Source organism: Lepisosteus oculatus, chromosome 22 (genome assembly GCF_040954835.1).
Source record: "Lepisosteus oculatus isolate fLepOcu1 chromosome 22, fLepOcu1.hap2, whole genome shotgun sequence".
NCBI lineage: Eukaryota > Metazoa > Chordata > Actinopteri > Semionotiformes > Lepisosteidae > Lepisosteus > Lepisosteus oculatus.
The window spans coordinates 9,355,192-9,378,417 of NC_090717.1; the positions used below are offsets into that span (position 1 = coordinate 9,355,192).

General features: G+C 41.7%; 2 protein-coding genes across 9 annotated transcripts; one reads left to right on the forward strand and one right to left on the reverse strand.

Moving 5' to 3' along the window:
* The first annotated feature begins 28 nt into the window (after positions 1-28).
* Positions 29-5,656, forward strand: ccdc74b (coiled-coil domain containing 74B). 5 transcript variants are annotated; one of them, XM_006640400.3, is made up of 10 exons: positions 29-341; positions 1,170-1,211; positions 1,330-1,489; positions 2,310-2,354; positions 2,539-2,598; positions 2,867-3,002; positions 3,638-3,842; positions 4,251-4,354; positions 4,466-4,522; positions 5,399-5,656. In XM_006640400.3, the coding sequence occupies exons 1-10, from the start codon at positions 183-185 to the stop codon at positions 5,532-5,534; spliced, it is 1,104 nt and encodes a 367-aa protein (XP_006640463.3). In that variant the 5' UTR covers positions 29-182; the 3' UTR covers positions 5,535-5,656. The 5 variants fall into 5 exon arrangements, with proteins under 5 accessions (XP_006640463.3, XP_015221721.2, XP_015221722.2 ...); XM_015366235.2 differs by having other exon boundaries at positions 31-341; positions 4,463-4,522; XM_015366237.2 differs by lacking the exon at positions 29-341 and adding an exon at positions 618-697 and having other exon boundaries at positions 4,463-4,522.
* Positions 4,703-22,834, reverse strand: med15 (mediator complex subunit 15). 4 transcript variants are annotated; one of them, XM_015366232.2, is made up of 19 exons: positions 22,577-22,834; positions 21,665-21,752; positions 20,629-20,680; positions 19,606-19,626; positions 18,808-18,966; positions 17,874-18,073; positions 17,021-17,086; positions 16,057-16,386; positions 15,221-15,436; positions 12,134-12,247; positions 11,188-11,312; positions 10,091-10,218; positions 9,041-9,175; positions 8,878-8,941; positions 8,594-8,660; positions 8,339-8,499; positions 7,649-7,815; positions 7,399-7,497; positions 4,703-6,910 (listed from the first exon to the last, which is right to left on the reverse strand). In XM_015366232.2, exons 1-19 carry the CDS (start codon positions 22,642-22,644, stop codon positions 6,774-6,776), a joined length of 2,397 nt encoding a protein of 798 aa, XP_015221718.1. In that variant the 5' UTR covers positions 22,645-22,834; the 3' UTR covers positions 4,703-6,773. The 4 variants fall into 4 exon arrangements, with proteins under 4 accessions (XP_015221718.1, XP_015221717.1, XP_015221719.1 ...); XM_015366231.2 differs by having other exon boundaries at positions 16,057-16,389; positions 22,577-22,833; XM_015366233.2 differs by lacking the exon at positions 12,134-12,247 and having other exon boundaries at positions 16,057-16,389.
* Between the last annotated feature and the right edge of the window lie 392 nt (positions 22,835-23,226).

Here is a 23,226-nt window from a genome sequence, read left to right on the forward strand (position 1 = left end):
CTATATAATCCCGGTAATAAATATAAGGTAATCCTGCGCTGCGTTTGGGGCTGTGCAAGACGACACCATGCACATTGGACGGTGTATGCCTTTTTCTTTTCCTCTGGATATTTTGTGTGCGTCAGTCGAGAATGATATCGCAGGGTTTTGTCCGTGGAGGGCGTTAAAAGCCCAGTGTTGCGATGTGTTTCAGCAGCACGACTAGAAACCTCAAGACGCTCGGCCGTTTGAAGTGCGGCTGTCCTGTTGCCATAGCAACGTTTACACAAAAGGACCAGGAACTGAGCACAGGGACTGGAGCGCAGGACGCAGGTTTCATTAGCAATCGCACTAAAAACAATGTAAGATGGACGTTCAGTATTGCCGATTCTATCGCAAACATTTTTGTTAGAAAACAAATGGATCTGGCGGCTGGGCGTGTTGTTTTTTCGGAGCGGATCCAGCGGGTATCGGCAAGAGCGCGTCTGGGCTGATCCTTAAACTCTCTCCTTCACGTCATGTGCCTGCTGAACTGTGGCTTTAAAACGAGCGGAAAGCGATCTGTAACTCTGCTTGTTTTTGCTCCGCGACGGTGTTTACACTGTGTTTTTGCTGTGTGATTTAATTTTCGAGCGATCGAGCATCTTTTGGAAATGCGCTGAAAAGGCACCGTGCTGTGCGCCAGAACAACGATGATGCACTAAATCCGGATTTCCAGGTCACTCATTCACCGCAGAAACCTGTAGACTTGCCGGTCCATTTTTGACGCAATGTAATTTGTTTCAAGGCAAACAGAGTGTTTTAATCTTCTGAAAATCACAAAAAAATGCTTTAATGATATCGGTAATTGCGTTTTTGATTTGGGAGTACACGTTTAAGTAAATGTAGCCGACGCTCAAATATATATATCAAGTTTAAATCTAACAGCGCGACGTGAAATATGTTGTTTAAAGTAAGGTTAGGGAGACCGTCAGTCTGTTGTTCTGTGATCCACTCCCTGCTGTAAAATCTTTCTTGCTAAGACCTTCATATATAAGGCCTTTTAAATGTTCGCGGTGTTTAAAATATTTAATTCGAAGTCTTGTTAGGCAGTTTGACAATCTTTGTTCCAAACCTCTTGTGCTACCCCAGCCAGACGCCAGCTCCGATTTCGGTACTTATAGTCAGTCCATGTCGCTTTTTCGGACTAGAGTTGCGCTCCGTGGACCTATCGACGCTTTCGGCGCAGCCTTGTAAGTAGTCATGTCGAGTAGCAGTCTGCCTCCTCTGGGGAATCTCCCCCACTGGTCCCGCGTCGTGAGCCTCGATAAAGCTCGTTACCCACGCCCTTTCCCCCGCGACCGCTTGCAGCCGCAGCCCCGTCTCCTCCCCTCCTCGCCCGGCGGCATGGAGTCCGAGCCCCGGCGCGTCACGGCGCTGGAGCGGGACCTGCAGTTCCTGCAGCAGCAGCACACGGACACCCTGGGGAAACTGCATGCGGAGATCGAACAGCTGAGACGGGAAAATAAAGGTGAGGACAGGCTGGTGTCGTCCTGGCTGCTTTGTCTAGCGCAGAAATATACTCCGGTAAAACCCATAATGTATACTTAGTATCAGCCCTTAAAATGTTTAGGTCAAATGATGAATTCATATTTTAATTTTAAATGTCATATTTTCGCCATTTAAAAGTCTCCAAAAGAAACAATCATCTCTCTTTATACAAGAGTCGATCAGAATTTTATGGTGAAGTCTAAGGTTGTTTCTATACGTGTCTAGGACTCGAAATCTTTACGCGTAAAGGGTTGTATGGAATGTGATCGTAGGGCAGTAGTCCTAACTTTTCCTACATTAAGAAAATAGGGTAGTTTTGCTTTTTAATTTGTTTTAAGAACACAAAATCTGTCAAATGGGTAGCTATTAAATTATTTTCCCAACCGTACGTTAAAGGGATTTCGCTTTATTAACAGCAGTCGCAAAGTGATGAAGCGACAATTTGCTGACAGACGTGATATCCTAGAAATGGGTCGCCTGGAAACGGCAGGTTAGGATTAAGAAAATGAAAGGACATTGTTTTGCTGAGTGGAGTGCAAAGGGTATTGATTTACAGTCCCTTCTAGTTTCCTCTCCCCACCTAGAGTTTCCTATACGGTGCAGATCTGTATTTGCTATATTAAGGTATATACATATAGATGATGCTTTTGAGGTGGGCTGTGACACTTAGTTTTCACAAATAATAAACTTTTGATCTACCGAGGCTGCCTACTTTTAAAAATATTTTAAAATTTGCCCAACTTCTACAGCTCCTTTCATCATTCACAGTAAGAATGTTCTCTCCTGTTTTGTGGTAACAGATCTACAGTACAAGTTGATAATGGAGCCAAAACAGAGCAGAAAAGGTAAAACTGCAAATCATTCTAATTTTCTGAGATCTTCTGGAAGCAAATATTTCTATATTCTATAAATGGTGCAATTCTTTTGATATTTCATTTTCCATAAAGCATACATTTTAAATTTTTAAAGATGGGGGTGATAAACTTTAGATGAGTTTTACTGTGGATCAGAATATCAATACCCTTGCAGGGAGCAGCACAACCTCCAGTGCCAGTCAAAGTGGACACCGCCTCAGTCAGCAGCCATCAGGTGAGTGGGATTTCAAAACTGCTCTTCTAGAACCCCATGGGTGGCACCCTGTTTTATTGTAAAAAATTAGCTGCAGCTCTGGAAAAAAAATGCCTATGTAGTGCCTATGCACTATTTCATTCTGAATCGTTAAGATGATTTTGGATATCTGACGTGCTTCCTCCCAATCCTTGTCAGAATCCAGCTCCTCAGATATTTTTAAAGGGACTGCAATATAGTGTGTGTTAATGCAAGACTGCCATTTTCTCTGTTGATGACTTTTCTACAGTTATAGCCTCAGGTTCCTCTAGGAGAGGAAATGGGCAGCAGCAAGCAGATTGCCAAGAGAAGAAAGGCATGTTTATAGAACAGGCTGTGCACAAGTTGCAGTTACACAATACTCTTTCAGAGGACACCTTCCACAGGTAACTATAACCAGCAGATCCCTTGCCAACTTCCCCATTTTGTACAACAAACACACGGAGCTGAGATGGGCAACTAATTTTGGATAGGCAAGATCCAGATCGTCTTAGTTCTTGATCAGTTTCTACTTTAAAAATAGTGAAACCTGCTACCAAGCTTTTAAAAATCTGGGGTTGTCCATTCCTTTCAGAGAGGAACAGTCATTTTCTACAACACATAAAAAGCCCAGATTAAACTTAAACAACCTTACAGTACCCACCACTTACAAATTAAAATTGCACTATTACTGTAACCAGGGTATTTGTTCTTCTAATTGGAAACCATTAATCAAATCATGGTTTTAGAATGGTCAAAATGTTTTAACTGTTAAACATCTTTAACTTGTTTTTGTGGGTGGGCTTGCAAATGGGGAAAAAAAAAAGAAAAAAATTAAAATTAGGTTAAAAACGCTTGAAGAAAAGCAGACATGTATAAAGATTTCTGTACAGCACCTGTTGTAACATCTTTAAGCTTTGCATACTTTTAGAATATTCTCTGTTCAACACTGTAACAGTGAAAAATGTTTACAAATGGCACTCTGAGTATTTACTCTGCAAATAGCAGGTTAGTACCTGAAACTCTTTCTCGATACTGACAGCGGTACAGGAAGTGGTGGCGAGAATGAGGTTGCATGTGATGCCGCAGCATGTCCGGAAGAAGACTTGAAAGGGGGTCTCATTACATCGCTGCAGCCTCTGAGAATTCTCAGCAGTCCCTTGCAACCACCTCGGGCCCCCACCCTGCAGGAGTGCGAGGTCATCATCCGTCAGCTTTACAACGCCAACAGCCTCCAGTCTCAGGAGGTGGGCAACACACAACTCCTCTTCCTGTCTAACAAGAGCAGGCTAAAACGGCAGAAGCCTATTTCTAAAACATTCAACTTATAATTAGCCCAAGACAGCTTTCCTACAGTGAACACTCCAACTTATTCTGGAGCAGGAATTTGACAATCCGTTTCGAACACAGGCTCTACCATCAGTTTGAATCTAGTACATGCCATTTGTTTACTATGGCCAGGATTTCCTAAACAGCAATAAAACAATTGGTGCTCCTGGAGTAAAGTACAGATTAGGTCATTAGGGTCCTGCTGATTGGAAAACAGTGGAAAAAATTAAAGGGCTCATTGTGAATTTAAAATTGTTTTGCAATAGCTTGCTAAAAATGCTCAATGCTCTGCAACACTACCAATGATGATTTCTGCTTTCTTTCAGCTGTTACATTTGAAGTCTGTCCTGAAGGATATTATACTGAACAACAACAAAATTACTCCTGAAACTTACATTCTTACCAAGGCTTACTTGACAGGTACTTCCAGGTAAATCACAAAGTCGAACAGCCCAGTTAAATTTCCCAATTCAAGAAAATGAACTTCTACTTGCACATTTTCTGCTAATTATGCACTATTTTCTTTATTTTCCTCCAGTAGGACTGGAGAAACAGGAAGATTTCCAAAACTGTCACTTAAAACACTGCCAAAGAAAATGTAAGTGGAATAACTGGGTATCTCAGACTTTACAAATGTTTTCCCTGCTACATTTTCACCTGATATGAGCAGATCCCCACTATCAAAGACAAGCAGTGCTTATTTGCATACCTTTCAGTGTTACAACTGGGGAAGCCCCAAATGTAAAGCAAGGAAGTTGTCATCACAAGAAAGAAAAAATGACTTTGTACTTTTATTTTGTTTGCCTTATTTGGCCAATAACTTGAGACATTCTCAAAACCTCTGTGTCAATTAATTATAACTAGACTTGATACTGTTCATCATGTTGCATACTGTACTGAAACACTCGCCTTTTACTCTTAAGTAGATAATTGCTTATTTTAACCCGTGTAACTTACCAAAACATATGTTTTATATAGTTAAGCACATTTTTGAAATAACCATTGGCTCCTTAATTTTGATTAATTCATAGGCACACATACATAAAAAGACCAGCTAATTAACATTTACCACTTTACCAAATTGAGAAAACCTGCAACCCCTGATTAGACTAAGAAAGCAATTATCCGGTGTCAAAGTCAGCTTTGATCCATTAAGATTAAAGTGAGTGTTTTTTATACGGATTGTGTTTGCAGCAAAAATAAACGTCAGAGTACCAAGTCTAGTAATTGCATTATAGCTGCATATGAAACTGCAGAGATAAATAGTTGGCTGCTAGACCAAGTAACAAAAAATGGCTTTATAATTAAAATTAAACTTGGTGAATGAAGCATTTCCTCTCTGAAGCTCGGTATGTATTGGAATACAAGCTTTAGATTCTTCTAGCTACAGGTTGTTTTAAAAGAGGCATGCATTCATTTAAGTGTGTTCAGTCCAGGTTGAGGGTAGTAAATGCTTTTCCTTTCACTGTGCAAGGCCTGACGCCCAGCCTTCTGCAGCAGAGAGGGTGATGCTGCCAGCCCTGAAACAGTCTCTGGGAACCAGCTTTGCCGAGAGGCAGAAAAGAACACAAGCCATGCAGAAGAACCGCTTACGAAAAGTTGTAAACTAAAAGACAGCTGAACAAAACATGCTTAATTGTCTTTATGTTTTTTTAGCGGCACAATATACTTGTACAGAGCACTTAAAATCGGAATTGATATAAAGATAAAATCTGCTTGATTAACAGTCTAACTCTCAGCTTCAGGGATACATTAATTATTGTGTGTTGTCTACAGTATAATTGTGCATATAATCAGCAAACTCCCTCATAAAAAGGAATTAATTTGAAACTGAACCGTTTGAGAGAACAAATGGTTAAAACTAATCGAGTTCCTGTAGTATTTTGTTATAAACTGATAAGGGAATTATACTTAGCACTTTAGAAATTTGCCATTTATTTCACCAACTGCATTAATCTTCTCCAATTGCTTTGAATTACTGTAATTACTACCAATAATGTCACACATTGGAAGTCAATAATAATGAACAGGAACACTGTTTTCAGCCCTGGCCAAAGAGCTGTTTTAGTGAATGTAAAAAGTATTTTATAGGAACTAGTTCAAACAAAAATCCCATTCCACAGAGAAAAAAAAACAGTGAAGAAGACAATGAAGAGTATGACTGAAATATGGGAAGAAGCCATTCTACAGATGAAAATTGTTTTTCAAAAATGGGCAGAAACTGCTCTAAAGTGAAATGTGTTTAAGCAACTTAAATCTTAAGAGTAAATAAAAACCAAAGTAAATGTTATGGCCCTGGAAGAATTGTACAAAAGAAGTCGTTAACAGCTGAATACTCTGATGAATTCTAACTGTCTTTTCTACGGACTAGCTATTGATTTAATGCTTTTTAACATAGTGTTGCTTAGTCACTATTCCATAGTAGCCAGCAGAAAAAGCTGCGTGGGAGAGACATCAGCAGTACAGCACAACCGTTACTCAACTCCACAAAAAAGGTCCTTTTCCCATTTCATGTAGAGATGTAAAAACATTCCTCCTAAAATACACCGTCTCATATATTAAGAGATGGGTACACAAAAACAATCGCACCCCTGCACTTAGGAATAGGTATTTAAGTTAAGTAAATAACTGACAAAAAGGTTTATATAAAAATCTGAATACACACAGCAAACTGTAAAGCACTACATTTCCAATTGCTTCTTCTACAAGGAGTAATTTCTCTAGTCACTACAATGCCTCACCTACATTCACCAACGAGCTGACTGGTACGCACTTCCCCAGCCCTGGTCAATAAATCCTACTGGTCTTTATGAGCTGGTCTGGTTTGTGGAAGGTCTGGCTATACAAAACTAGGCTGCAGACAGGCATGCCTGCTTCACGCTCTGGGCCCATGTGTTCAGAAGCGCGGTGACAGAGTGCTTGTCAGGAAGCTGGAGCAGCTTGGAGGTCATGTTTCTGTGAACAGTTTGCAGGAAGGGGTTTGCATCTGCAAAGAGAAACGGTATTAAACGCAACCCCCACTGCAACATTAGTATTACAAGGTCATAACAGGAAGAGTGCTGTGAAACAAACTACAGAGTCCAATTACATTAAATAATGAGGATCAAGGCCTAGCAGTTATTGATCACATATGAAACCTTATTTTCATCAAGAACATGTCACCTACAAAGTCACAGTGAAACTGTGAAATAATATCTCTTTTTATTATAATGCAAGCAAATTCATTCTGTAAAACGCTTTGAGAAGCCACCAAGCTGTGATGATACAAGATCATTCCAGAGTGACGGAGATCTTTTTTTTTCCCCCACCCAGTTCATCTAAGATGTTAATTTATCCTTCACTCAACTGGTCAAAATCGCATTCTTTTCCACGTTTTTAGCCACTAAGCCAAATCCAACAAAACCTCCAGGACTGTAGGACTGCATGACTGGGATTATCTACTGTATATGTAGCAATGGGGAAAACTTCCTTTACCGTATTGCTGTGCATCATCTGCCCACTGTGGGCTCTGCTCAGGGTAGTCGGCTGGAATGCTTAGCTGAAGAGGCGGAACACTGGGAAGATGTTTATCATCTGGGCGAAAGAACAAAAAAGCTTTACAATTTTAAGCACACCGTAAGCAACACCTACAATTCTGCACACACAAATTAAATATAAAAAAATGTTTCTATTCGAAAAAACATTCTTAAACTCATCAAGAATATGGAATGTCAATTTTCCTTACCCAATTTACAGATGAGATGAACCGTCCCGTTATTGCTGCAATGGGAGGGGTCCAGATTGACCAGGAATTTGGAATTTAAGCGCGCCACTTCCCCTTGCAGGATATTAGGGATCGTCTGCTTCTCGTCGTCCTCGTATTTCCTCTTGCGAGTTGCAATCATTGGGCCCCTGTTTGCACGACAAGGTTCAGATCAGATTTGTAGATTAAAAGGTCTGGGAACAAAGATTACCCATATTAATACTACAAACACCTACAGATACAGCAAGATTTAAAAAAAATAAATTCCCTTCATGCTGTTTTTAAAAGCTTACTGGTGGTTTCAGGCAAGCAAAGCACATTCTCTTTAGTAGGAACTGTCATACAGCAACTCCTTATTCTTTGAGAGTCACAGGCTTTATAAGCATCTCATAAAAACATGACCTTAGCATGTCATTAATTCATTCAATGGAGTTCAGAAACAAGATTAAATGAAAGCCACAATTTCAGCTCTCTTCAAAATTAAATATTAACAATGCCATTTATACTGGAATCTCATCTGTTGCCAACTGATTTCAGTCAATAACCGTGCTGCGGCAAGGACCACTTTAAGCTAAAGAAGCTAAAAAAAATTAACGAGCACCAGAATTTAAAAGTGTGAGCAAAAAGGAAGGAAAACAAGGGTTCTCCTCAGAAGACACCAGAGATTCTCACATGATGGGAGGCCCGTGAATTGCAGTCATGGCGGGGGCAAATGTACGGTACAGTGAGTGGTTGAAGACCGGAGAGCGAATGTTGGCCATGACCACATCCAGCAGGGGCTGGCACAGGTACTGCTGTTTCGTGCTGGGCACCGGCGGGGGCGGCGGCGTGGGCTGGATCACGAAACAGAGGGGGGGAAAAAAAACCATTACAAATCTGCCGCACTACACCAAAAGGTTTGCACAAGACCAACACTGTGACACCTACCACAGCCATGTCATTTTTCAGTTTCTCCAGAGCGATTTCACACTTCTGTAGGGTTTTCAGTGGACAACTGCAAAAGATGTTAAGAAATTAAGGAGCTCTCCTAAAGGTATAGAAAAAAACATCCCCCAAAATACTAACACAAAATGTTGAAAAGCTTGAGTATTGTGGAGGCTCAAGCTTTTTACGGAACATTTAATCATAAGCATTGGGTGCAAATATTGATTATATTCAGCTCACTGCCTAAAGACACTATAGACAGAAAAAACAATAGTCTCAATACATACCGCTTAGAAGGGTCAGTCAAGATATCTAACAAACTCTTCATCTTACTGAGATCTTTCTTCCTATCTGCAGAAAACAGAAGGTTGAGATTCTGTAGATGCAGTACTCCAAAATATTTAGAGACAGTCAAACATTTTAAATTTCTGAAAACTGAAATTCTCTTACCTTCATTTTTGTCTATTTTATTTATCATTCTCCTCAGAGGCTCGATATATTTGGAGAGCTGTTTGAGTTTCTCAAGGTACTGCTGTTCTTCTGTCTGAGATGAGCTGGCAGGACTCATGACTGAATTGGGATTGCCTTCCGATGGAGACAAAAAAATTAATGAGTTCAACCACATAAATATGTTTTGAATGCTAGAACTGGCAAGGTCATGATTTTCATGCAGCCCTTTCATACAAAATGTCATTTTTAACATAGCTAATAGTTACAATGTTATCGGGAATACAGGTAATGGACAAAAAAATTAATAAAATTAGGTAAATGAGGGACACCAAGTTTATTGAAAGAAATGGCTTCCCTACAGGTGTGAAACAAATATTAAGCAAGTAATATCCCAGCTTAGGGTCAAATATAAAAATACCAGACAGCCCTAGAAGCTTGTAATTGTGGCCAGCATGACCTCAGCAACTTTGAAAGAGAGGTGATTGGTGTGGTATTAGGCGCTTCAGTGACCAAGACAGCTTAGCCTGCTGATGTTTCATGACCAACAGTGTTTAACATGATGTCAGCATGCAACTTTTAGGGAAAGACCACAACAGCAAAGGACAACAGTGGGCAGAAGCACATACTCCAAGATGATCTTTATGCATGAATTCAAAGTGCAAGACAAAAACAGACAAGTCTGCAGACTTGCAAATTTCAACCTACAGCATGAGTAGCCAGTTTAATCAAAAACAGACCACAGAGCACAACATAGAGTGGAACACCACAGAGAGGTCTGCCCTTTACTAACAGTACTACAGGCCTGCAGGTGCCAGGGAAGCAAGCATGCGTTCTGACCCAAGAGAGCCCTGGGTTGACTGATCTTAATTTTACCGCTAACAAATCCTGGGCACAGTTTGCTAAAGACATTACCCATGCTGAAACTCCGGGATTCATGGAGCCTTTTTGTAAAACATTTCAAGATTGTTAAAATCCCTGTCTGTCTGTTTATCAATTTCAGAGTAGGAAGGCCCCATTTTGTAACAGCACTCCCCTGGGAAGCAGCTATACCTGGTGTGTTCAGGGGGCCAGGTGAGGGAACGCCAAAGTTCTGTGGAGTGCGCGCTGTGACAGGGCTCTGAGAAGGCTGGGGTGAGGGGCTGGGCAGGAACCCCCCTGGTGATGGAGCTGGACCAGAACTAGAACACAAGCCCAAAAAAAGACCATAAGCTTCTGTCAGCACAGACAAAATCCGATCAGTTCACTTTATTTGTCATATGCACAAGTGTAATGAAATGCTTTCTTGCATGCATGCTCCAATACCAAAGACATTAAAAGAATCACCAAAATCACAGAACAGCAGCAGCAGCAACAACAATGTTAAATAACATACAACTTAAAACATCAGTGTGAGCCAGTGGTAGGGGTACAGTCCAGTAATCTGACAGGATGTGGGAAGAAACTGTCTCCGAATCTGATGAGGTATAATGTTGAATTTCAAGTGCACTTGTACTGTTTGTACAAAACACTGTAAAACTAAATTAAAAAATAGATCCTAAAACATTTAAACCTGCTGGTTTTCATTCCAGCTAAGCTCGGTTACCTAAATGAACCCCCCAGTGACGGAATAATAGGAATTTTTCCAGTTCCTCAGTTTCAGACGTTGCTTGTTAATGAAATGTACTTTTTAAGGAAAAACCTTGACATATTCCAGTCAAGCAACGTTTGAACTACAATTTAAATCAATACAGAGCTTGGCTGGAATGAAAAACTTCAGGTATGGGATACCCAGGAGCAGGGATGGGAATTCCCAGTCCAATGCATCACTTAGAACAAAATGGCATCCCAAACATTTCATTTTTACCAATTCTATGAAAACCAAACCTTCTGCTCTCAAAACATTCAAAATCCTGTTCTCGTAAAACAGATATCATGTATAACTGACTGCGTCCATGTTGTTAGCCTGTACATACAGAATATCCGTAATCCATAAATGTGCCCAAGACAGGACATGAGGAAAAAAGCATACAAGTGACCTTGACTTAAAGAAAATATTTCAGATCCGTCTCATTCCTCTTTTCGAAACTCCATTTGGCAATAAAGCCCCTGCACTGCTGTCATCAACATCGGTAAGGCAAGCTGGCAAAAGCCATGGTGCCTGTGCGTACCTGACGGAGTTGGGCTGAGACGAGGGGGGCTGCGGAGACGGCTGTGGCTGGGGGGGAGGAGGCATCGACTGGGGGGTTTGCACCTGCTGGACCGGCGAAGGCGACGACATCATGGTCATTCCGCCCTGGGTGGCACGGAAACAAAACACGGGAGGAGTCACTGGGCAGCACGGGCCACAGCGTTGTCCGAGGAAGAGCAGAGTCCAGCCACACCAGGGGACAGGAAACCGGCAAAGCTTTGCAGGAGAAGGCCGTGGTTTAAACCAAGCGAGGAGGAAAAGGGCTTCAAGAGCTCTCGGGTCAGCAGCATGCCTTGCAGCTTGAGCCGTTTCGCTGGACAAAGCGGACACAACAGAGCTTCTTTGAGGAAGAAAACAAAAACCATACCTCGTTTTCAAGAAAGTCAGCTAAATATTTACACACCACCCTCCAATTTACATGTTAATTTTATTCAGACAGCCTTGAGGCGAAAATGTTTCAGTCCTTAATGCAACCTTAAATGGGAGAAAAAGTGATCCACAAAGATAGGCACAAGTTCTGATACAAAAAATCACTCAAAGTCACCTTCATCAACAGTCTTTAACCACTATGCATTTTTATTGCAAAACTCAGCACAATCCTAAAACTGAAGCTCAATCAGCAGTGACAGGCCAATCATATGAACCACCCAAAGAACAGACCTGACTCCACAGCACCGTGCAATAGCTTTAACTGAACTTAAGGCAAAGGAGCTCTCTCACACCCAAGTCCAATTTTCAAACGGTAAGAAATCAATCCAAGTCAAACACTCACTCCATGGACTGGGGAAAGCACTGTAGGAAAGTAGCAAAGAAAACTTTTAATCCGAGAGGTGCTCTGCCAGAGCCAGGAAACCTAAAAGACTTTGTGGCATCCATGTGTCCTCACACAGATGTCTGGATGCTGCAGTGGACTCTGGTGTAAATACCTGTGGCATTTGCTGTCCTCCGAGACCAGAAGAGTTTGGAGGCAGTGTGGAGGCTGGGGAGACGCGGGGTAACCGGGGCTGTATCCCACCACGGACCATAGTAGCGGACATCATCTTGGAGGACAGAGGGACAACAGACATGTAATAGCAAAACAAGAAACGCAGTGCATCAGCAGGAATGGAAGAAAGCACATGCATGCATCGGTATGTCCTTTACATCACACACACAAAAAAAAAAAGTAGGCACGCTCATACTGTATGCACAGGTCTGAGAGGGATTTGATTAGTTAGTGAATATGAAGTGATGCTTGTTGTAGCTCCTGGGAAAAATGGCAGCTTTTTTGGTCATGACAAACTATGGATTCCCTGCACACGAGATTTCATGCAGTTAAATGCACAGGGATGCATTGTACTAAACCTGAGCATTCTCCTAAAGCTTTTATATTTAAAGATTTCTCATAAATCTGGGGAAAAGTATTTAACAACAGACTGTAAATGTCTCAAAGATGAGACATCCATTTCCTCTGGCGACTAAAGTTATTACAAGTAAACATTTAGATACTGTACTGTTAACTTTTATAACTTGAAGACTCACTAAAAATTCCACATTATCTTGGAAAAAATTAATTTACCTTCATTCAGATTTGTTGTGAAACCAAAAATGTTATAAAGTTACATTATGCAACTAAGTCACCTGTTCTGTGAATGACTAATAAAGCTTAAATGATCAGAATGATACGACTACCTTTTTTAAAAAACGTATGCATGTGCTTTTAGTTAAAAAAGAGCAACAACTAAAAAATAAAAAAAAGACAGGCCTACATCGGAATTAGTTTATATTAGCAACAAAAAATGCAGTGATCTTTTGCAAATTCCTGGCACTGAAAAGAGGCGATTAAACACAGGCAGGCATGCAGCAGCAGCATCAGGCATTGTTATACACACAAAAAATGAGAAAGATTCACATGAAGCAGAAATGCCATGAAGCGTGGCAGGAGAAATCCACTCGCTCCTCGTATGATCCAAAGAATCTCCACTTCCCATGTTCCTCAAGTGGGAAATGCAACGGTTTTAAGGCCCGAGAGACACTGCTGACAAAATACCTTGGACCAAAAACCCCTGCAAAGGCTTCAAGGGTAAGCTGAATCTCTTGAACTGGTACACTACTGCAACCCCTTCACAGGAGCATCCATGCCTGCACCACACAAGGTGAGCCACTGTAAATCTTCACCTAGATCTAGTGGTAAATTTGTCATTTTCAGGGGTGCAGCAGGAAAAACTAAATTGGATGAAGGAAACCGGGATCGCAGGATGAAGAGACAACTTTGCAGGGTCTCACTTCTCTCAGATCACGGTATCGGTTCAGTCACCAGCATGAAAAGCTGAAATTCGACTCCCGAAGAGAGGCCGCCCCGCCTTATAGTGATCAGTGTGAAACGGAGAGAACTTCCCATTCTTGTGAGCTCAGTTCATGGGAATACAAGGTGGAGATCAATACACGTGAGCTGGATTTCATCAAGAAAACAAACCCCCTTACATTCCAATTAAAATACTTCAAAGCGGAACTGCCATCATCTTTCTTTTATGTCCTCCACATCCCACAACATCCCAAAATTCCTTTCAGATTTACCCAGACAACAGATGACATTTTTTAGAACACTGAAAAAGGGGGTGGTATATTTTAAGCACTGCTTGGCTAACAGGAATTTTGCTCAGTCTTTTCGTTTCCACAAACCTCCCTTCCTGAGACTCCAACCCAACTACAAAACACATGGAAAGTGATTCATTTGTTTATTCAAACTGACCAACCCCCCAATAAAAGAAAGCACTGAAGCAATAGAGGACACTGCAGGTAATCACAATACACACTTCGGGGTGAAGGCTTAAACAGATGGGTCTGTCCATTGTTGAAACAGAGCTAGTCTGACAATGCTTTAAAAAAATGATACTTTCATCCTTACAGAAAAAGACAGAAATCATCTCCTCCTTTAATTTACAGTAGTACAGCACATGCTCAGAGTTGTCAACATTAGAACATAACTGCAGAATTTACATTGACTATACATCATGAAAGCAGAAATATACACGCTTTCAAATGAGAATGGCAATGTATTCAAACCAGCGTGATCGAGTTTCCAGCACTCTTATAAGATTCTTAAACATTCAATTTCAGCTAGGGATTCCTACAGATAATCTTGTAACCATGAGCAGTTTCCTAAAATAATAGTTGGGAGATTTTGTATGCCAAAGTATGCAAAAATGTCATGGCATCAACAAGAAAAACTGTGCAAAAATGGAAAAAAAAAACTGTTATAGACAGGAGTATTAGATTTCAGTTTTAAAGGTGGTGAAGAACTAAATACTTTAAAAATCTAGAAGTTCAAATGCTGTTTTAGTTTCAGGATTCTGAAGGGAGACTAAAATATTACAGAAAGTCATAACCGAAATATTGTTTGAATTGCAAAACTGAAAAAGTGAGTAACCTGTATATTTTTATCTCTGGTTACATGAAGAATTTCCCAAAAGAATTTAGAGGACAAATATTTTCTAGAAAGGTGGAAAGTTAGATGCTACCTCAAACGTAAAAAGTTTTTAATGCTACTTTAGAAAATGATAAGATTGCACCATAGTCATCATGTCAACAACAATATTTCATTTTGAGCTATGAAAACTAAGCATTACTCTTCTTAAAGAACCTCTAAAAAATGTCCATTGTTTGGCATACCTTTGTCCATCACTGTATCGGACACTCATGATTACCAACACAAACGAATACAAATATAAAATTCCTCATAAGAGAAGAGGGAGGGACACGAAATCAAAGAAGACAACTCAAGAACTACAATGCTGTATCCCTCTTGCCGCTTGCAGTGATGGGTACAGACGCATCATCACAAAGAAAAGCTAAACTGCTTTCACAGAGAGAAAGAAATCTAAAAAAACAGTTAAGTTTCTTTTGCCAACAAATCCATGTGTAACAAAATTAAAGCCAACAGTAACCCAATTAAACCATGCCGATAAACGAGCATGCATTCACCCAAGGCCTTCACCAGTCCAGTCCCATGTCTCCCTGGTTGCCCATCTTACCTGCCCAGGAGCTCCTGCTGTCAGCTGGGCCTGCACCACCTGCTGGGCCTGCTGTGCTGCCTGCTGCTGAGCTGCCTGTTGTGCCGCCACCGCCTGTTGCTGCTGCTGCTGCTGCTGTTGTTGTTGCTGCTGTTGCTGCTGTTGCTGCTGCTGCTGCTGCTGCTGCTGCTGTTGTTGTTGTTGCTGTTGCTGCTTGTGGGCCAGGGCTAAAGCCTGCTGCAGAACACGAGTGCAGAAATGGGGAGGGGGGAAAGTGTCAATGCAAAAGGTTATCCATAACCCTGAAAAGCTGGGTTTAAAAAAATCTGTAGGGAACTTGTCAACAGATCACATGTAGCTGCCTTGAAATAAATCCCTATGCAACCCACCGAGGACACAGGAAAAGGAACTCTGACTTCTACTAGGGGCATTGGTCAATGCAGCATTACTCAGCCCTATCCCAGCAATACCTTCAACAGTCATGGCTACAGATAGAGAGAACCTGATGCATCAAGGAAGCACAGACTATATATTTCTCAAAGCATCTCAAGACTTGAATTCTGGCCTCTGGGTTCAAATACTATGTTTATATTGAATGCATTATCCTACAGGTAGCATTCTAAAGGAAGCCTGATTTGCTAGGTGAAAGGTAAGAGGGGAACTAACATTTTTCCAACAATGTCTATGCTTAAGGCTGTAGTTCTGTTTACTTTCAAGCTTTCATCTGGATTTATAAAACCAGCTGGTCTTCTTAGAAATTTGTCAGTTGAGGACTAGAGAATGCTTGACCCCCTAATTCAGAAAACATCTTATAAAATAGCTTAGCCATCACTCACATTAAATGCTCTAAGCTTTACCTGCATGGCCTGAAGCTTTAGGTGATGCTGCTGATTTAGGGAACTCAGAGGGACCTGCTGCGCTTGTATCTGCCCCTGGGGAACCACGGCCTGTGGCTGGGACTGAGATGGCATCTGATTGGGCTGCTGCTGAGCAGCTTGCTGTTGTTGCTGTTGCTGCTGCTGCTGCTGTTGTTGTTGCTGTTGCTGCTGCTGCTGCTGTTGTTGCTGCTGCTGCTGTTGCTGCACCATTTGTTGCATCTGCTGCTGTAAGGATGGAGCCTGGGGCTGGTGCTGGGCCTGGTGCATAGACTGCTGCACCTGTTGCTGAGCCTGCTGCTGCTGCGCCGCCTGCTGTGGGAGTAGGTTTTAGAGAAGCAGAAGGAGGTAGAATAGACATGGCATCAGTGTAAGGCAACAATTTATCCCAAGAGTCAGCAAATTAAAAAGTAGAAAGCAGTGTACCAAACAGATCAACAAATCATTATTGAAAAACAAATAGGATGCAGGTAAAGAAAAGGCAATGACCTGCAAAGCACAGATTAAAAAGGATACCGGACAAGCCAAGAGAGAAAGAAAGGAATATTGAAATGTAAGACAACAGCAAAAGGAAGCTTTAAGGAAGTAAAACGTATCCAACACAAAGATGACAAATATTGCAGATGACTAAACGAGTACTTCACTCTGCTATTCATTTAGGAAGTAGATAGGCCCCTGGCAGAATAAGGACTTTATTAAACAATAATAATAATAAACAGTAATAGCACAGAAAAGGCAAACATGTTTGAGGTACTAGAACTCAAGATGCATCTCGAGGGCCTGAGGGCATCTTACCAATTGTACTCAAGGAAACAAGACATGTTATTCAAAAACAAGTCTTCCAACAGTCTCTCAGGTCAACGTACACACTGGAGAACAGCTAATGTAGGGCCCATCCCTAAAAAGGGAGACAACTATCCCAAGTCATGTCCCAGGCCCGGACTACCTGCTGCTGTTGGAGCTGCAACTGGGCTATCTGCTGCGGCTGCTGTTGCATTCTGGACTGAAGCATCTGCAAGGAGAGATTGCAGAAAAGGCAAAGTGCTTTAGATTATGTACAGAGTTTGTTTTGCAAAAAAATAATGTTAACTTTTACATTTATAAACAATAAATAACTAACTTTCTGTATATAGTTTTTTTCCTAAGCTTACCAAATGTACATTAACAGTCGCCAAAAAGGTTCATCTAAGTTGTCGATAGCCGAAGTCATGACACGTGTAACATACACAAGTCATGACACGTGTAACAATGACTAAATAGTGAGGTGAAGCAAAGTGTCAATTTTTACATAAAGGAACAAGTAAAGGTTTATTCCATGCTGAAAAGAGAAGAAAAGTAACAACGTTTCGGCTGTGAAGCCTGCTTCAGGTGTGTCATGTTTTATGTCAGTGTTTTATGTAGCCCATCCCAGTCTGAAAGCACTGAATGTTAGCTCACTCAGCCCTTCAGTCTCCTTTCCAGAAACAAAGACCATCTAGTTGTCTCATATGTGCACCATTGAACCATCCACTACACCACACCAGCTCACAGAAAAACACCACAGCGAAACAGTCCCTTGAGTTACCAGCAAATGGGGCAATACAAATGCAGAATGCCCAGATCAGCCTAACTCCTATGGCAAAGGGTGAATTGTATTATACCAGTGCTATGACAATCGTGGTCATGCTTGAAGACACTGTCCAATGTATTCAATCAGCTGTACTCCAAACAAGGAGTAAAGCTGAATAAAGAAAAGAGAAGGAAAGTACTCTCAGTGCAACAGGATTGAACTGGTAATGTAAGTAGGTAAACCCTCTTACCTGTTGTGATTGGTTTTGTTGTTGCTGCTGCTGGTTCTGCTGCTGAAGTTGTTGCTGTTGCAACTGCTGCTGTTGCATCTGCTGTATCTTGATCATTTGTTGCTGCTGCTGGTGGAGCTGCTGTTGCTGGTGCAGCTGCTGGGTTTGATACTGATGGAACTGCTGCTGCTGCATCTGCTGCATATGGATCTGGGTTGGGCCTGCAACAACACAGAGGGTGAATGACATGGCAACCACATGTGCAAACAAAAAAAAATGTATATACAAAAGTTAATCAAAACTGAAAGTGCTATCTAGTTTAGAATAGTTTAGTCTAGGACAGTTTCAAAGAGTGGCTCAAGCACCTTGTTAACCACTAACAGCACATCTGTCATGGTCAAACGGCTGCTCTTCTTCAGGATTTTTTTAATTCTCTTATGATGGGCAAAGTCCAGTCCAATCACAAAACAAGAATGATCTCAGCCACTGTTGTGGCCTCCTGGGTACTTGCAGGCATGTGACATTAAAAAGGGACTCAAAGGTGGGCAGGTTAGAGGAGTTTGATTGCACTCTCCTTCGTTTCCCGTGTGCAGTCACAGGGTTCAAAGCTGTTGCACACAATTGACTATTCCAAATCATGTATATAGAACACGAATGTTGTGATTGTATTAAATCTCAAAAGCAGTCTTTAGCTGGAGTATTTAGGTTTTAATTGCATTGTCTGAAACCCAGATTGTTTTGATATTGTACCTTGTACATATGAGTCATATGCTTTATGTACATGACCTTGCACTGTACCACCCCACGTCAAATCTACCTCTGAAACAGGATCATTTTAGCACCCTGGATAAACTACCGATACTCTTTTTGAAATGACAAAAACAGAAATAAATCACTTTGGATGTTCTGTATCTCCATGAATAGGAACATGTGTGCTTATAGAAATAAACAACACCTTGTATGCCATGAGGGGTCATTCCTGATGACCCCGGCTGTGGCTGCCCAGGCAGCATCTGGCCCAGGGCCGCCATTCCTTGAGGATGTGCTCCCAAGCCCATGCTGGCTGCCCCCCCTTGATTGCCACCAGTCAGGTTCTGGAGGGCATTCATGGGGTCTGCAAGAAAAGAGGAGGTCCATAAACGTTCCCCTGAATCTCTCCAAACAAAAACAAATACCAGCCACTGCAAAGCTGCAAGTACCTTTAGAACAGTGAAGCGCAATGGATGATACTGATCATACTGATCAATTGAATTAGTGAAGAAGCCTACTGCCTGACCATTAGCCTTCTGCTTCAGATCCACCATGGATCAGAAAAAACCTGGACCATTGTACTATTAGACCTCAACACACAGTCACATCACTATGCACCACCGCAGTCTAGTAAAAAATAAAATATTTATTTTCTTATCTACACTAAAAAATGAAATCCTACCACTACAACAAATTGCAACAAATTTGCAAACTTAGTGGGGAAAAAAGTTTATGAAGCGTGTACACATTTTGCTGATCTCACATGGTTTAGGTAAAGTAAGCTAATTAACACCTGACATCAACAGGTTTAATCAATCGAGTTCTTCTGTCATAATCATAGGCTAGTAACATGCCATAGCTGGAAACCTGGACAAGTTCATTGGTCTCTAAACAAAAATGATAAAACAACTTCCAAAATACAACATGCACTTTATTTTAATAAAAGCCCGCCCACAGAAATAGTGAAATATTTATTCTCATGCACAGTGCATCTTAAACTTACCAGGTCCTTGTGCCTTCTTATCTGGAAAACAAAATTAAAGGGGCATTAAGCTTATACACCTTAGTTCTCCCACCCCCAAACAAAAGCAGGAGTTTAAGGAGGCATAGACACTTATTTTAGCTTTAAGGCATATCTGCCCCATTCTTTTTTGTGACGTTGTACCCTCACACGCCCTGCGCCGGACTTCACCGCGCCTGTACCTATCTCGGCCTGCGCAGAAAACTCAACTCTGTCATTCTCAGAGCACACTTACACGAGGTCAGAAGACTTCCACTCTTGGCGGTGAAATTCATCAAAGAAAACTTGTATATACTTTGAAATGGGTGTTATTGCGTCTGTACGTGGGAATTTAGGCTGGGAGCAGGTAGCACAACAGGAAACCCAAAACAAATCGAAAGTGTCTCTTAAAGAAGCAGTAGCTGGACGGCCGCCAGCCTGTTCCGTGAACGCCTGTCACCAAGGCGCCCTCTAGTGGTCGGGAGGAGAGCTGCACTTCCTATCCGCCTCTCGCCAGTGTGAACGCGACATTCTAGACCCCTAACACGTACGTAATAGTACACTTCTTAGTATTAGTTAATAAAAGGAAACAAATACAATATAAATACAAAAGTATTGTCATATAGCAAGAGCTCAGCCGAACTATTCCTTCTTGATGTAGGGATTGTACCTACCTAATACACCAAGAAGAGGAGAAAACCATTTTGAAAGTTATTGTATTTATTCAAAAAAATCAATTGAGACAGGTGATTCTAACACTACAGAACACCAGGTCTAAAGCTAGTCGGGTCACACTCACACCTCCTTTTATCCCCAGATTCAGTGATGCAAACAAGACATTATACAATATCTTCTGTGTTTTTGCTTACACTACTGCTTTGCTAAAATAAACAATGTTCTTTCAAATACTAGTTATCAAATCCATTCAAGTTATTTATCGTAGTTACAAGAAAAGAAAAATAATCACAGAACCAACAGTTCGATCTTAATCGCAAAACAAAGTTAAAAAGAATGTGATGTACTTACGAATGTCTCGGAAGTGAATAATCAGCCTAGCTACTAGGGACAGGTATTCATCCTATTGGAAAGAATTTTATGATCAGTTATTACAGTTTCTTACAAAATATTTTTAAGATTCAATACAGGAAAAAAAATAAATACAAAATTCTAGTCCAACTAACCTGAGAAAAATGAGTGTCATGAAAACAGACCTTCCCCACTAGCAATTTGTTTGGCTCTGAAATACCTATAGTATATGACTGTACTAATGAATACATGAAAATCAGGTTTACAGGTCTGACACCTTCCTCTCATTTTTCTAACATACTTCCTTACTAGCAGTAATCAGGTGCTCTGGGTAGCTTTTTCCCATACATCAAGGTCCCTTTGGGTGGTCAATATTGTGCCAGAGACTGGCAACTTGCTCCTCGTCTGTATGTCTTTGTCTGTTTCGTGTTGTGGGCTCTTTGTATCCAGGTGGTGGTGGTGGTGGAGGGGAGTCCCCATTACCTGTAAAGCGCTCTGTGGAGTGGAGTGTCCAGGAAACAGCTATATAAGTGTAAGCAACTATTATTATTAATGATCATTTGTGGACCTTGGATCAAGATATTTTTATTAACATTTCATTGCACTAGTGCATGACAAAATAACTGAACTTTGTTGACTTCTCTTCTTAAGACTACTAATGTCATACGTTTTCAACCAATTCCAGCAATGTCTATTTTGTTTTATACTACCCTGACACAATATACTAAAATATTTCATGTAATATTCAATTTTAACATGACATCTCTTACTTTTTGATTCGGTGCAATTAATTAATGCAAGCTGTATATATATACACATCTTAACATCGCTCGCTTTTTTACTGTTTCCCTATATTGCCTAGATGAGGGAAAATCTCAGCGCAAATGCCAAAATCGTTTCCACAAGTGCCTTTGAGTTCAATATGCTGATGTTTTGACCACACTTTCCCCTTGAAAAGATAGAGGAGAATGAAAACCCGTTTCTGTGCAGCAGTGAAGTTAAACAGCAAGCGCCTTAAGTCCGCAGTCTTACTCACCCGCGACTTCGCCTTCATAAAGACATGATTTTCCATGTCGTTGCTGGTCTTGGCATGAGCGGTGCCTGCCTTCCTCATCGCATCTTCACTGCAACAGAACGATGCTTCAGAAACTTCCAATCTTAGCATTGTCATCTATATTTCTGAATTTGTTTCTGCACAACGATTAAAATATTTTAAGAAACTTGGCGACAGGTAAACGTCTGTGGCTCCACAACCATTGCAAGAATAAGACCCATTATCGCATATAACGAACGCGTTATGTGAAATTTTGGTTACGAGCACAAGTAAGCCTATCCTGTTACAAACTATCCTTTCGTCCGTTATGAGGTTTTTCCGTTTTTTTTTCCAGAGCAGCCACACAACATTCAGATACATTCAACTACCGTGGCTACCTTATCATTCAACGAACCCGAGTGTGAAAAATCGAGTTTTTACTGGGCACTTTTAATGGGAAATCGTAGTTAACGTAAACCAGAAAACCCTCTACTCAGGCAAATCAACTCCTGTAGCATAAATCGGGGCTTTGTGTCTGACGTCTTTTTTTTAACTCTTCCGTGCCTTCAACATGCTGGTTTTTCCCCCCGACCCCGGATCGTACGTTTTACACAAACCAAAACTAACAAGCTATGTTGTTAAGTACGTACACAGCTGCATCGATACAACGACCCGTTAAACCCGAGTGCCGCCCCCGGCCAAATCACAGCTCGCACCGCTGAACGCAGAGCAATCCACCGTGTCTCCCCGCCTCCAGCCGGCACGACGCTACACGCAGCACCGAGGCTGCATTTACGGCCTTGGCGTGCGACTCTCCCCCTCCTCCTCCTCGAACTCGGAGCCCGGTCTGTCACAGCCAGTGCCCCCATTTCTGACTTCGGGTACGCGCTGCCCAGACGGGGAAGCAAATCTTACATCTGTCCGACTACTTTCTGTCGGAAGGCGAGGCTCCTCCAGTCGCTATCCGGCCCCGGCACCTCCATGATCCGCCTCGCCTGTGTGAGACCAACAGGGCGCAATGCACTGTGGGACCCGAGCGCCACAAACCTGGAGTGGCCGGTTATTGCGAGGGGCTGCGTTCGCCACGCTTCTGCCCCGGCGAGCCTGGCTGCAGCCCTGAGTCAGCGGACACATCGCATCACACTTCGCAAGATGTACCACAGGGATGGGGGGGTGGGGAGAACATTTGTTTCTGGTAAATCATCTAGTAGTAATGGCGGGTGGGTATCCCTCTCACGAAAACAAAATTGTGTAACGTGACTCCCTCCTGTCGTGCTTGTTAGATGGAAATGCAATATTATTACATTTCACGGAAAAACGGGGGGCAATAAGACAAAATAACACCATTGATCTGTGCAAAAATGTAAACGTATTGGATGGTGTTCTGATTTGTAATGACCCCTGGCAGTGATTTGCTGTGTGTACTTTTCTTTTGATAACTTTTCTCTTCTGTATGACTCGAGGTTCAATAAAAGTTTGTGTGTTGTGTGTGTCCGGGGGGGGGGGGGGGCGGACAAATCTGCGCAGCTGCAACTGTATGGTGCAAGTGCTGGTTCTGGGATTTT